We start from the raw sequence: 14,239 nt of genomic DNA, 5'->3' as shown, positions 1-14,239 counted from the left end.
GGACTTGTTGCATGTATTAGCTCTAGAATTACCACTGGTTATCCAACTAGTAAGGTACTATCAATTAAACTATAACTGATTTAATGAGCCATTCGCAGTTTCACTGTATATTCGTTTATACTTGGACATGCATGGCTTAATCTTTGAGACAAGCATATGACTACTGGCAGGATCAACCAGGTAACTATCTTTTATGGGAGAGAGTGTTTTGGAGAGTTTGGTTGCCCAATCTCCTCAATTCACTCTCTCACTTTTTGTTATCCACTCATTATTTCTCACTCTTGGTATCAATACATTGTATCAATACCTCCCACATTCACCATACTATTTACTCGATTCTCAAATAATAATCACTTGTCAACTGACAAACCATCATCATTCGTCATTGAAACTATCGTGTTTCCATTGTTTGCTCCGTTATCGTTACTTGTCAAGTAGTCATCTACACTTTGGGTCGTTACCCCATTTGTTATTCAATTCATAACCGTCTGGCCTTGGCTTGTACAATGCTGCTGTTTTAGCATCGTCTTGTACAAACATTGGGTCAGCTTGTCATTCAAAAATGCCATGACCTTTGGACGTGGTCCTCTTGTCCATTTGGACATTTGGACATGGTCCATTTGGACATGGTCCATTTGGACATGGTCCTCCCTCCGATCCTCCAGTCCTCGGGACGTGGCCTTCGGACACCATGTCTTTGGACACCACGTCTTTCGGACATGGTCCTTGGACACCGTGTCTTTGGACATCATCCTCGGACATTTCCCACTTCCCCATCCATCCCACTCCCCCTCGACACATACCTCGCGGTACGGCGTCTGTTTGGTCTCGGTCATTATCTGACCAAGTCCCCGGTGACGAAACCGGTACCATACCATGTTATATGCAATAATGCACATGCCATGGCATGGTCAGACTCCCACATCAAGTGGGGTCCATTCCAAACCCAACTCACCAACCATGTGTTACCATGTTTGGCTTGCCGCGTCTGAGGAAACGATACCCAATTGTATCATTCCCAAGTGGACATTGTCACTGTACCAAGTACAACAACGCCGTCCATTCCAAACGCAACTCACCAACCATGTTACCATATTATGTTACCATGTTTGGCTTGCCCGTTTGTGGAAACAATACCCAATTGTATCATTCCCAAGTGGACATTTGTCATCAAATGACAATACTCCACTGTCGCAGTCCCTCGTTCAACATATCAACCCCAACATTGTGTTTCGAATACCATTTTCCCCTTGATCATCACGGTTCTTGTGTTGCTTTGCCGTCTTGTTTACGTCGTGCACATCACCTTTTGTTCCAATCACTCAAAATCGCTTACATTAATGTTTATTCGTCATGTGTCTACCATGTGTTTACCCCATTTGTGTAGTGTTCAGTTGAATCGGTTGGTTCCTACATGGATCCCGTTGGGGAACCCACTGGTTTAAAACAATTGCGCTGGTATTTTTCGCGGTAATCATCATATATGGTGTGCACTGTAATCATTGTACCAAGCTATTTGGTATTGAATCAAATTCAATTAGAATCAAATTTAAACCCAATCCAAATACAATCCAAATCCAAATCAAATTCAATTTAAAATTATGAATCCGAATCCGAAAATCCGAAAATTCAAAATCCACAAATCTAATCCAAATCCAAATTGGCCCAGTCAAATCATTACTCCATATATAATAATTGGTACTACTAAGATTTAAACCTCGCTAGTTGTCCCAATCCATCTTGTCCAACTGTTCAATACACATTCACGGTATCCACATTGTAGTAATTGCATATCCAAATCAAGATCAAAAAATCTGGAAATCCAAAAATCAAAATCCCAAAAATCAAAATATTGCAACCACATCACATCCTAAACATCAACATTTGCTTTTTCAAGCCATTGGTTCATCTGGTTCTGTACACTTCCTAATCAATTCGGTTTTGCTTCACGCATTCCGTGCTAATCTCGGTTGTGTAGGTCATCAAATCACCCTGTCGGGCCCAATATGCCGTTCAAAAAACTGCTGATTCATATCAAAAAGCATTATAGTAACAGATATGGTCGTGCCGAATACTGTCATCGCTGTCAGTAGTGCCATTATCATCACTATAATTTAGCCATTATATTCCGAGTCACCCAAATCTACCATTGTGCATAGCTTCGGGGTGGAAACCAAAAACCACATAGTGCTAACCCATCAATGAGCACCAATTAATAATTACCCGACGGATTGCTCCGACAAACGCTGCTCCCTCCATATCAACAAATACGGCGGGGACGTTCCAAGTGATAATTACAATTGGCTAGCTATCAAAAGCCTATCAATGTGTGCTGCACCGATCTGTTCTGCCCGCCGAGTTATTTCATCGGGTTGTGCTCTCACAGATATCCGGTTCTTGGATCCTTCCACACTGAATAAATGACCCTGTTTAAGTCTCGTTATTTTTCTGATTATGCCAAATGGTTTGTTCAAAAACATTGCTTTGGTAACGTCTCGGCAATTTAATATTACTTGGCCGTTTTACATGTCAATTATCGTCGTGCCATGACCATACATTCCAGTCTGTATTCGTCACCAATATCAATCAATGGCCATTCATCATCACTTTATACAATGCTATACGTTATACTGTATCGCATACTGCCGGTTTGATTGCTGTATTACCATCCTGTCATCAAAACTGTATCTAGTGTGTGTTGCTGTAGTGATCATCTTTTTGTACGCATTATAATGTCCATGCTCCATTGTTGTTTGTGCTCCATTCACTGTTGATCTGTACACCATTGTATCCGCAATCATCGTACCTCCATATCCATATACATATACTTACATATCGCTTGCATCGTCATCATGTACTGTGCCATTGAATTGCAGTGTGTTGTCCATGTGTGGGACGTGCGTTTTGTACATGTTCAATTACGCTTGATCATTACAATTTTATTGCAATCATTTGTAGTCCCATCAGTAACACTCGGATTGTATCCATATTTCAACTGGTTGTGTATACAACATGTATGCATGTTACTGTCCAATATCACAGTGATCCGACCACCATCATACAGTGTATCATGAGTGTGTCATGAGTGTATCATTACCCCACAATGCGTTGTTTTTTTGCATGATTTTGTGTCGTATTTCAATACTATTCAACCGTTTATTTTGACCCTATACAACAGCCATTGTAACTCTGTATTGTTACCATATTGTAACCATATTGTAATGTGTATATACATGTCATCGAGTCAGCCAATGCAGTACTGTATAGGCATATGGCTGCATTTGCATCACCACCCAATATTCGTACAAAAAAAACCCGGCAATTGAGCCGTAATCCGTTGCATACGTATGCTGATCATCACCATAATTGACCGCTGCATTAATATATCCGCATTCGGACACTCCAAACGTCATACTAACCACTCGTGTCTGATATTATCCGGACATTCGGACAGGATACCATGTCTGATATTCGGACAATATATCCAACTTTGTCAATATTGATGCTATCGTATTGATATATTGACCATTGTAATATATATACATGATATGTATACAGTCCAAACCACAGTACAATAAGTCGTGTTTTGAGTGTATACCGACGTGTCCAATTCGGTCGACAGTCGTGACTATAACATGTTGTTAGTTTAGTTGACAACATGCCATGATGCATGTCCAATATATAGTATGTATATACATACATGTCCAGTATCAATCGCATGCATGTAGTGTCATTATTCATCGAGATACACGCATTTCCAGTTTCATGTCAAATATTCGTGCTATGTGCAAGTTGTATTTTTTACATGTATCGCATGTCAACACATGCATGCATTGTACATACCAATGTCATGTGCATATACTGTAGCAGTTTCATGCAACTAGTGTCAGTATTGACGACGATATACGACATCAAACACGCCAAAACGTCATTTTCGGACTTTGGTCGACCCATTCCATGTCAGATATTGACCATAGTGCGTCAGTGACATCATAATTCGATCCGCAACACATAATTACATATATGTGGTGCATACCAAGTCATTTGGTCGACTTTTGTGGTCATAGTCGATATTAAAGTTTTTAGTTTGCAATTGGTTTGAAACGACGAGCTCTACTTGTTATTTTAATCTAGTATCGTGTCTATCAGTCAATCAACAATTTATCATGTATGCAAATGCGTCAAAAATACATGTATTATATCGTTCTGATTCGATATCAGTTGGCATTGACACTGTACGACCACTACTGACCAAGTTATTAACATATTATCGACTAGCTCATACTGTCCCAGCATGTCGTCAAGAAAACCATCATATATTACAGTGTTGTGCCAACAAACATGCATGGATTGTATTGAAACTGGACATGATACAATATCAAGTATATACATGTATTGTCATGGCATCAAACTGGCATGATATCATGTATTGGTTGTGTAATGGACCATAATATATGCCAACAAAACGCTCCAAATCAGGCATGATTATAGTCGTAAATATATTATTGTGACTGTGTTGTTGGACAGTGACTATCAATGACTATCAATAACTGTCAATGACCATCAATAACTGTCAATGACCATCAATAACTATCAATAACTGTAAAAACGATCAAGGTTTGTAGCCTGACAGTGTACAACCGAGTTTATTAAATCGTGTAATTCTGGTCGTTATTCGACTTTACCCAACACTTGAACACTCGATTGTTGCATACAGTTTGACAGTCGTCATACATGGCCATGTGTATGCTGTTGTATAACCAGAGACGCAGTAGTGTTGGCATGTGTTGGTTGAATCGACATACTCGACACACACCAGTCAATGCAGTTTTGTCCGAATCCCTATTTTTGTTGGCTGTAGTTTTACACAAACTTGAAACAGTCGTCGTAACAGTGTTACTGTCATTGTCATCAAGCTGTAGTATGTGTAACTGTAGTATTGGTTGAGCCATTGACCATGTATTCGAGTATGAACGACTGTAGTTTTTTACAAACAATTGGTCAAACAACTAGTCAGAATACAGGTCCAACAACTAGCCAAATGCAGGTCTGGACAATCGTCAAATACTGGTCAGAATGCAGGCTAAACTAATCAAACAACAGGTTGAAATGCAGGCTAAACTAGTCAAAATACACTCGTCAAACACTGGTCAAATACTAGTCAAAATACTCGTCAAATATGATCAAATACAGGTCAGAATAACAGTCAAACAACTAGTCAGAATGCAGGTCTGGACAATCGTCAAACAACTGGTCAGAATGCAGGTTGAAATGTAGGCTAAACTAATCAAACACTCGTCAAATACTCGTCAAATGCAGGTCAGATGCAGGTCAAAATACTCGTCAAATACAAGTCAGAATAACAGTCTAAATACTAGTCAGACAACTGGTCAATATGTGGATTAAACAATCGTCAAACAATCGTCAGAATAACAGTCTAAATACTAGTTTAAATACTCGTCAAATACACTCGTCAATTAAACTATACAATGCATTTGATATTCATACATTACACAATCAATCGTTAGTGGATATGCCAGTCATCGATATGTATTGTAGTCAAGTGAATGTATCGGCCATTGTAACATGAATATATGATGTGTATACAGTTCAAACTACAGTGTAGTATCGTGTGTTTTGAGTGTGTTCCAGTTGCATCCAGTTTGACCGGCAGTCGTGACTATGACATGTTTCCAATTTAGTTGACGATATGGCCTGATGCATGTCCAGTATATAGTATGCATGTATACTCATGTTCAGTGTCAATCGCATGCAACTAGTGTCACTATTGGTCAAAATATATCCAATTTTGGTATCATGTCAAATACTAGTGGTAAGTATAAATTGTATATTTTTTTGTAATTTCATGACAATACATGCATGCATCGTACATACCAATGCAATATCCATATACTGTAGCAGTTTCATGCAACTAGTGTCAGTATTGGTCAAGATATTCGACATCAAACACGTCAAAACGACACTTTCGGACATGCATTTGGTGGTCATGATACACATTGATATATTGCCCCAACGACGACGTAATCATATACACAATACATGACTATATGTGTGCCATACATTGCAGTTGATTTCGACATTGTACGACCACTGTAGACCGAGTTATTGACACGCCAAACATCGACTATAATATCCAACCTACAAAACGTCAGCTATTCAATTACTGTGTTATCAAACATGCATGGATTGCATTGAAATTGTACATGATACAATACCAAGTGTATACAAGTATTGTCATGTCACCATATCAGCACAGGCTTGTGTATTGGTTGTGAAATCGACCATTTAGTACGCGATTGTGATGATGCAAATGATCCACTTTGAACATGTATAACTTGGCCAATAGCAGTTATTTCCCAGCCATATTTAAACTGGTTGTGTATATAGTATATCACCATTGATTGAGCATGCATATGCACGGTTTGCAGACATTTATAATTTGTGTTGAATGTGTTGTATGTGACCATTTGAAACTCGACTAATTGTGGTGTATTTTGACATGTATATTGACATGTATATTGACTGATGTTTAGCGTCTGTTCATGTGTCATTGATGCACCATTGACATGCTGTATTGTCCAACATTATGTGGTGATGTTGGAATCAACAAATTGGTGCAACACTGAATGTATGTGGTGATTGTCGAGTATCGAGTTCATCTAGTTGTTTCTTGGTGTTTTCAATATCTATAAGCATCTTGTTCATAATTCCAAGGTATGTGTTGTGTGTCAATGGTCTTGTTGCTCATAATGTGTATTTGCTATTAGGTTATCAACTGTTGGTAGTGTTGCTCGTGGACATATGACGACATATTGATGTTGTATATAGTTTGGATGAATATCACAAAAGTCAAAGATAAGCGTGAAAAAATGAACCAATATGTTGATTGTGTTGTTTAATAGAGTAAAAGGTTGACCCTTTTATAAAAATAATATGACAGTTATGCGTATCCGTGATTTAAACAACATAACTGATAAAGTCCGTTGTTACCCTATAGTTATTGCATAAAAGGTGGCGATAGTCATTGCATCAAACAGTTATGCGTTGCGTATGGATTCTGATTCGTTTTATATTAATTGCCTAATATGTCTCACATTACCAATGTCCAACATTTTCAGGTACAGCTACTTGATCAGTTGTAGTTATGGTTTCCTTCTGCGAATAAATGTGCCATCTGAACCTGAACCACTTGGTTGTTCAGGCAATCTAACACTATGCATAAAATTCATGATCAATATCAATATATCAATCAACACATCAATATCAAGCAGTTTACCGTGGTAATGGCCAGAGCACTCGATAACCGTTTGAAATAGTAGGATATTTGCTAGTCGCGACTTCGCATCCACATCCAGGACCAAACCCAATGCGTTTATGTGTTCGATCAAATGTCAATCCAAGTTGGGCCATAAATGGAATACCAAGAATTGCATTGTCATTTGGACCAGCCTTTACAGCAAACAGGACTATAATTCAACATGTACATTAGTCAGGTTAATCAAACAACACATTGCATACAATTGTCAAATACTTGCAATTTTCAGAATCAACTCTCTGTATATAATCTTTGGGACCCAATTTGATTGTTACAACGGAGTTGAGATTGGCATCAGTTACGGGGTTTTCAGCAAACATTGTAATTGAAAGCGTTGGCAGCTTGCCCCAATCGATATCAAAACCGGATTCAAGCATTGCGTAGTTTTGCGAAAATATTTTTTTAACCATTACTTTTCCGAGTTTGTCACTAAATATATTAATGTTGACAGTGATCGCACCACTATCAAGAATAGCATCAACCAACGCTGTCACGACTACTTCAGGAAAACGCATATGTAAAAAGCATGTTTCCACACTCGAGTACAAAATACGTCCATTTTCCATTATTGTTTTTTGGAATTCCTCGGGCAGATTCACTGGTTCGTCATTGATTAGTATACTCTTGATGTTGACAGTAAATTCATCATTTAATGGTGATTGTACCCATGCAATACTTGTTCCATCCGTTCCGCATTTTGCAGTTACGTCCGTGTTTCCTATATTAATGAAGCTATCTGAAAGCATTTCATACGGACATAGTTGAAGACCAATCTCGTTATTGGGAATGACATCACTGGTGTACAAAACATCCATTGCAGTGGTTTGTGGATGATGTTTTGACAACAAGGAATTGCCGAACCCAAATATTCCATCAAACTCTGGATCGATACCAACTAGATCTGGCGATTGTTTTTCAACTGCTACTACTGGTAAATTGATGTCAGTTATACTAGTACCCGGAATTGTAACAGCGGTGTCGGATGTAACTCCTTTATACTCATCGCCTTTGTAATCTATAGTAACGGGCTCTCCACTTGGAGTGTGTTGCGGAGTCAAACCTATATCGTCATTTGAACTAGAAAGTGGTACGACTATATCAGACATTGTTGAATCGACTTGCAAACCCAACTATTTTAAACAAGTGTGAGATTGATTCAACGTGGTACAAATTGATATCAAACTACAATGCATAGCATGATACATACATCAACTCCATCAACATTGACTCTAATTGTGTAACATTTTGTGATATCACCACCCAATTCAACGGGTGATCGTTTTGACAGTCTATTGTTTGATTGACTGGCACTTTCAAAAGGTGATTCTAATGCAAGTCGAACTGCAGAAACCGCTTGCAACGCAAGTATAACGCATTCTAGAGTAATCAACATTGTATCGAGTAGTGTAATGAAAATGGGTTGAATCTGATACATGACTGCCGTTTTATAATGACGGCAACTTCAAGGGTGACAATCGGCAATCAGCAATTTTCAAATGAATGATCACAGAAAACACCATATAGGGTCAACAAAGCCGAAAACACTCTGTAGGGTGAATCAATATACAAGCATCGTTGTTGGTGTATAATCAACCTCAGTAGTATGCTGTGTTGATCTCTCCAATTGCGATCATGTATCCAGTGATCAGATAGTGTCAGATCATTACCCTGATTATGGATAGTTGTCATCACATATACAATCCATTACTACAACATATACTGTCACTGTATACCAAATACTTGACTGATTGTTCAATTGGTCATGTATTTGATTTGTCCGAGTGACTCGAACCATGTCAAAATGGTTGTTGAAATATAAATATATATCATCCAAAGTTGATTCAGATTGTCGCTAGCTGTAGTCTGTTGATCTGTCAATGTGTGACCATGTGTCAATGCACACAGTAAACTTGAAACCAACTTGCATAATTGTCAATGTTCAAATCAAAGCCGCAAAGTTTCATTCTATTTATCATGGCTCATGGCTCACGGATAGCTGATCAATAAATCACATTTGATATGATTGACATGATTGTTTTGTTGGACATATCTCAGTAGATTTGGTTAGTTACGATTTCAATCAATTCAACAGCTTTGGAAATAACAGTGGTAGCGTAGTAAATGGTTTTAATAGCAACAATTCATATCGATTTTGCAAGATTCATATTTTTGATGTAGAAAATCATGGTTTGTAACAACTATTTGTTGTGTATACATCATAAACTATCAACCATTTGGTTATGCATCAACACCAATGTACAGTATGACATGGTATGTTGAATAGATTCAATATTCCCAATATTCCCAATACTATAAACAACATATGGACACCAAATAATACCAGTTTTTCAACCGATATTCACAACTAAATTAGTCAGACTATTTATCCAAGATGTGCAACCCAGACCAAACATCATGTGTACAATGGTGGGTGGTTTGCATGTTTGAATAATGGACAACGTTCAGTGCTAGACTAATACCCAATGTAAATCATCAAATGATGGCAGGGGTTTCAACGGATAGTTTCGATTACATTTTGACCAATAGCAAGTGTTGATTGGAGATGATCATCAATCAACAATCATGGACAAAACTCGTTCAACTATATAGTGGATGAATGTAACATTGCATGATTGTCTACTTATCAGCGATATGTATATTAATGACATGAACAAACAAATGGATGATATCATTAGTACAGGTTTTGATCAAGGTTTTGAAAACCAACTCCAAGTCTTTGCGCCAGGATGTCATAATCTTGAATGACTGATGGCTGTCAGTGCAATATTCCTACTCAATACGTTCATGGACACGGTAGTTTCAGCAAATCATTGCATGATTGGTTACTTTGACATGTTGGATTTACATGGTACTCAATGGTATGATTGATAGGTCAATTGGCAATTGTTTCGTGTTTTTAGTCATTTATTTGCCTGCAATAAAAGCGGCATGATCTCATATACCAGGAGTTTGACAAAAATACAAGACTCATTGTCATGACACTATTTCAAGAGTAGTCATTGCACATTGGTATTCACCAGACAAACAAACCATCGAGTATAGCGTATTTTTCAATTTTCAGTTTTTGGCATTCAGGTTTGGGTTTTGATTGATCGTTGAACCAAGACTAAATCATCATTGGTTGTTACAGCTGGCCAAACAAGCTTACTCGATAAATATTACAAATCATATAACCCAAATCATCAAAATCACTCCAAACTGCTGACAAGTCATTGGCAAGTCACCGCCAAGTTGGTTGTTGCTAATTCATCAGTGTTGGCAGCTACAATAATCAATCAACATATGTTTTGAAAATTGATTCGCACAATCTGCACAACTTTTGGACGAGTCATGATCCAAGATACTATCGCTGTTGGTTTTGATGTTATAACCAATTCAATGCCACATCCAAATGTTGTCAAAATCATCCAAAAACTATTGTGTTGACAAGCATGTATATTGGCATCAATTACATTGTAAAAATAGTCGTATAGTTTAGAGTGATTGCTCGCGAGGTCAACAATATCACCACATTCACGAGACGGAACTTTTACAAAGCTACAAATCATATACTGCATGCATGTCGTTGGCATCGAGTCTGTGATTGTTGAACAGTGTTATGGTCTTGATTGTAGTCAGTCCACCAAATCCAAAATGTGTTGGGTTTGAAAATACTATATATTTTCAAAACCATTGATCTGACAATTAGGTCGCATCTTGTTGAATCCCAGCCTGAATATTTGACACCAGCTGTTGTGATTGCATCCAATAAACCAGCATTGATGTTTGTATCATGAATACCCCGAATATCAGTCATGGCATTATCCATGCATATACATAGTATGTTTGGTGGCAATTTGTCTCCAAATGCAATTTTGGATTTGACATTGTCATGCAGTCAAACCATGTTTTTTTGCAAAACATCGATAAAGGATTGGTAAACATGCGGATCTCAACCACAAATCGTTCAAAAGTTACAAATACAAGTCATCAAAAAACGTATATCGTTGTCATCAGACAATTTACCATCACACTGCACGACACTTGTACAAAGTTTGTTGGACAAAACTTGGTTGATATCTAGGATACGGTTGAAACTGACAAGCATGTGTGTTCATATTGTCACCAGTGTTGTATTTGATATTCAATCAGTGTGTATTACACTGTCTGACCAATACTAACCACACTACACTAAATAATCAAATGCCAAACAATCTGTAAACAGAGCAAAACACCACTCTAATTCATTATTTGCCACAAACTACCGACTGATCAAATGTCGTTGAGATATATAACACACTATCAAGACGTGTAATATGTCGAGTTGCAACAACACTAAATACATAATAAATGCATAAATGTCCATTTTTAATGGTATTGGTTGTTGTATAGTGGCTTGAGCAACTTTTTAAACAGCGAAATTGATGTTCAAAATTGTTGCTCAAGCCATTTCAACACAAACGCATTTACAAGCCAACCCATATTAATAACTGTATCAGTTGTATCAGCTGTAAACCATACTGTAAAATGATGCTATGTTTGGCATGTATTTGACATGTACATGTTGTACATTTTCAATTGCCATTTCATGTATTGGATTATCAGCATAATAAGCGCAGTATCTCAGTCATTCAGATTCCTTGTTTTGGGAATGATCATTTATGTATCATTTTTTGCTGAAATGATAATCAGTGTATCACTGTGTATTACTGTTTGAACCAAAGTCAATACTGCAAGCACTCGAGTGCTACTCCAATCAATTGAGTTGGACTGACATTGATATTGGTATCAGCAAGAAATCCAATTGATTTCCAAATTGGACGAGTTGATTCCAAAATATTGTTATCCACAAACATAAATGTCAATTGCAACACTTTTATCAAATCTATTGGATATCAAATCCAGTAACCCATTGTAACAAGCCTCGAATTATGTCTCGGGACAATGCAGCCATGACAAAATACAACACTTTACCAGGTTTGCTGTATACAACAACATATATTTGGAGCAGAGTTTGAACATATAGTTGCGCAGTTATTCGAAGTTTGTGTGTTTCTAGTATCATAACCAAAATGTGTGTTATTCCATCATCAATACTTTGCTCACAATACACTAACACTATTGCTACACAACCAGTTGTCAATGACCATGAGTAGTATATGTAGTGCACTGGATGATACCACTTGTTTTAAGCAAGACTGCTAAAATATTCAAAAGTTGACGACATACTTTGATACATTCGTCCATGATGATTGTGATTGATATTGAACGCATTTGGTTTGTGGTTACAATGTGAGTTCTGGTTTTAGAACTAATCAGAATCGGATTGTCTGGAATTGTCTGGAATTGTTGTTGTGCTAGATTGGTGTTTTCACCTATAATCACTGCTAAATTTGATTCAAAGTTGTCAGGTGTGATATCCTGACAAATGCCGACATTATCAAAATGCTTACCGTATACAAGTTGATTAAAGTTGCAAGTTGTCTGCCAAACTCATACTTGATGCTTCAATCGGACACGATTAGATGGTACAAGGATGTGTCAACAGAGCCATTATTTGTCAAAAAGCGTATGTTACAATAGTAAACTTGAATTTGGACTTTCCATGCCAAATGCATATCAATCCCTTGAATGGACACAATTGTATGATGCCAGTTTTATTAACATTGAATTATCAAATAATTGGAATGGTTGGAATGGTTGAAAATATGCCATATCAGTTGTAAAATACAACCATCACTTTCTACTCTTCAAATCTGGTTGTATTAGTGGGAGTTGTATAACGTATTGCTTCAATCCATGAATGGGTTGTACCTGCTCTGTGCCATCAATTGGTTTGAAACTCTGCTTTTTGAACCCTTTAAACTGGTGAGGCGGAACCACAAAATAAAGTTTGGGTTCATCATACAAATTGCACAGTTTTGTAAGAATATCAACTCCACAAATAGGATGTTCAGCAACAGCTGTAAATTGAAACATTCCCTGTCGACTGAGTGAATCAATTGCTGCAAAATTATCGTCATCTGTCGGTTCGTAATAGTTGCCATCAAGTGCTGCTGCAGTAGGGATAGTATCTATTCCAAATGTAATTCGTGGCCATGAGTGCATCCAAAGTAATCTTTGTTGCTTTACCATCTTCCAGGCATCTGCATTTGAGAGTTTGTCCACCAGTACAAAAAACCACATGTCCGTATATCTCAAACAAATGTCTTGAAATTTTGGTTGGAATACCATCAAACATTTGCTGCATATTGGTAATCATTTGAGCAGAATGACGTTTCCAGAGTTGTTCTCCAATATATATTGAAGCAATATCAACATGCAGGAATTCGTACTGTCCGTCGTCTGACACAATGGTATGAAGCAATGTATGAGTATTTGCAGATATTTTGATTGTGAATCCAATGTTTCGTACCCCTTTGACTGCATCAACATCAGTCAAAGCTTTCTCCATTGGATTTGATACAATATCAAAGACAGAACGAGCTACACCACCATACATGCGATATCTCTCATTGATAGTCTCAATGGGTACATCCGGATAGCAGTGACGTCGGCAAGTCTGTAACTCATTCAAAGTCCAAACAGGAAAATCCCATTCCCTTGCCATTTTTTGTTTGACGAATTCCTTGTATCCTTCAGACTGAGGAGATGACATGAACAAGACAATGCAACATGATGATCTTGGAGTCGTGTGTCCATCAACAATATACAATGTGTCTTGTTTCCTAACAATATTGACCATTTCAAGTCCAAGCTCTGTGACGAGTTGTTGCTGCAAGTCAAAGCATTTGTACGAGGATCCCACTTGATAAACAATCCGGTTTGGCTTTAGAGACAGAGTTTTCGTGGTAAAGTCATCCATCAAGCGATGCAATATTGCGTAGCCAGTACGCCTGCCTT

The 14,239-nt window shown here is 37.7% G+C and overlaps 4 protein-coding genes across 4 annotated transcripts in view; all 4 read right to left on the bottom strand.

Moving 5' to 3' along the window:
* Positions 1 to 473: 473 nt before the first annotated feature.
* On the bottom strand, positions 474 to 899 carry BATDEDRAFT_22613 (uncharacterized protein; the record flags this gene model as incomplete). The annotated part of the gene is made up of 1 exon (XM_006675555.1): positions 474 to 899. One exon carries the CDS (start codon positions 897 to 899, stop codon positions 474 to 476), a length of 426 nt encoding a protein of 141 aa, XP_006675618.1.
* A 511-nt stretch (positions 900 to 1,410) lies between these two features.
* BATDEDRAFT_22612 (uncharacterized protein) lies at positions 1,411 to 2,912 on the bottom strand (the record flags this gene model as incomplete). Its single annotated transcript, XM_006675554.1, has 4 exons — positions 1,411 to 1,512; positions 1,569 to 1,644; positions 2,299 to 2,448; positions 2,833 to 2,912. The coding sequence occupies 4 exons, from the start codon at positions 2,910 to 2,912 to the stop codon at positions 1,411 to 1,413; spliced, it is 408 nt and encodes a 135-aa protein (XP_006675617.1).
* A 4,251-nt stretch (positions 2,913 to 7,163) lies between these two features.
* BATDEDRAFT_22611 (uncharacterized protein) lies at positions 7,164 to 9,025 on the bottom strand (the record flags this gene model as incomplete). Its single annotated transcript, XM_006675553.1, has 5 exons — positions 7,164 to 7,233; positions 7,298 to 7,470; positions 7,540 to 8,466; positions 8,544 to 8,713; positions 8,854 to 9,025. The coding sequence occupies 5 exons, from the start codon at positions 9,023 to 9,025 to the stop codon at positions 7,164 to 7,166; spliced, it is 1,512 nt and encodes a 503-aa protein (XP_006675616.1).
* Positions 9,026 to 12,060: 3,035 nt separating this feature from the next.
* The window catches only part of BATDEDRAFT_22610 (uncharacterized protein), a gene marked incomplete at both ends in the record, with an annotated part of 5,647 nt that continues 3,468 nt past the window's right edge, over positions 12,061 to 14,239 (bottom strand). The window contains 5 exons of the mRNA XM_006675552.1: positions 12,061 to 12,221; positions 12,311 to 12,391; positions 12,484 to 12,757; positions 13,151 to 13,410; positions 13,469 to 14,143. Of these exons, the coding sequence (XP_006675615.1) occupies positions 12,061 to 12,221; positions 12,311 to 12,391; positions 12,484 to 12,757; positions 13,151 to 13,410; positions 13,469 to 14,143 (1,451 nt within the window). The remainder of the gene's footprint in view (positions 12,222 to 12,310; positions 12,392 to 12,483; positions 12,758 to 13,150; positions 13,411 to 13,468; positions 14,144 to 14,239) is intronic.

The sequence above is a fragment of the Batrachochytrium dendrobatidis genome (assembly GCF_000203795.2).
Source record: "Batrachochytrium dendrobatidis JAM81 unplaced genomic scaffold BATDEscaffold_1, whole genome shotgun sequence".
NCBI classification, from domain to species: Eukaryota; Fungi; Chytridiomycota; class Chytridiomycetes; order Rhizophydiales; genus Batrachochytrium; species Batrachochytrium dendrobatidis.
The sequence above is the reverse complement of the archived record's forward strand: the minus strand, read 5'-3'. Positions and strand labels throughout refer to the sequence as shown.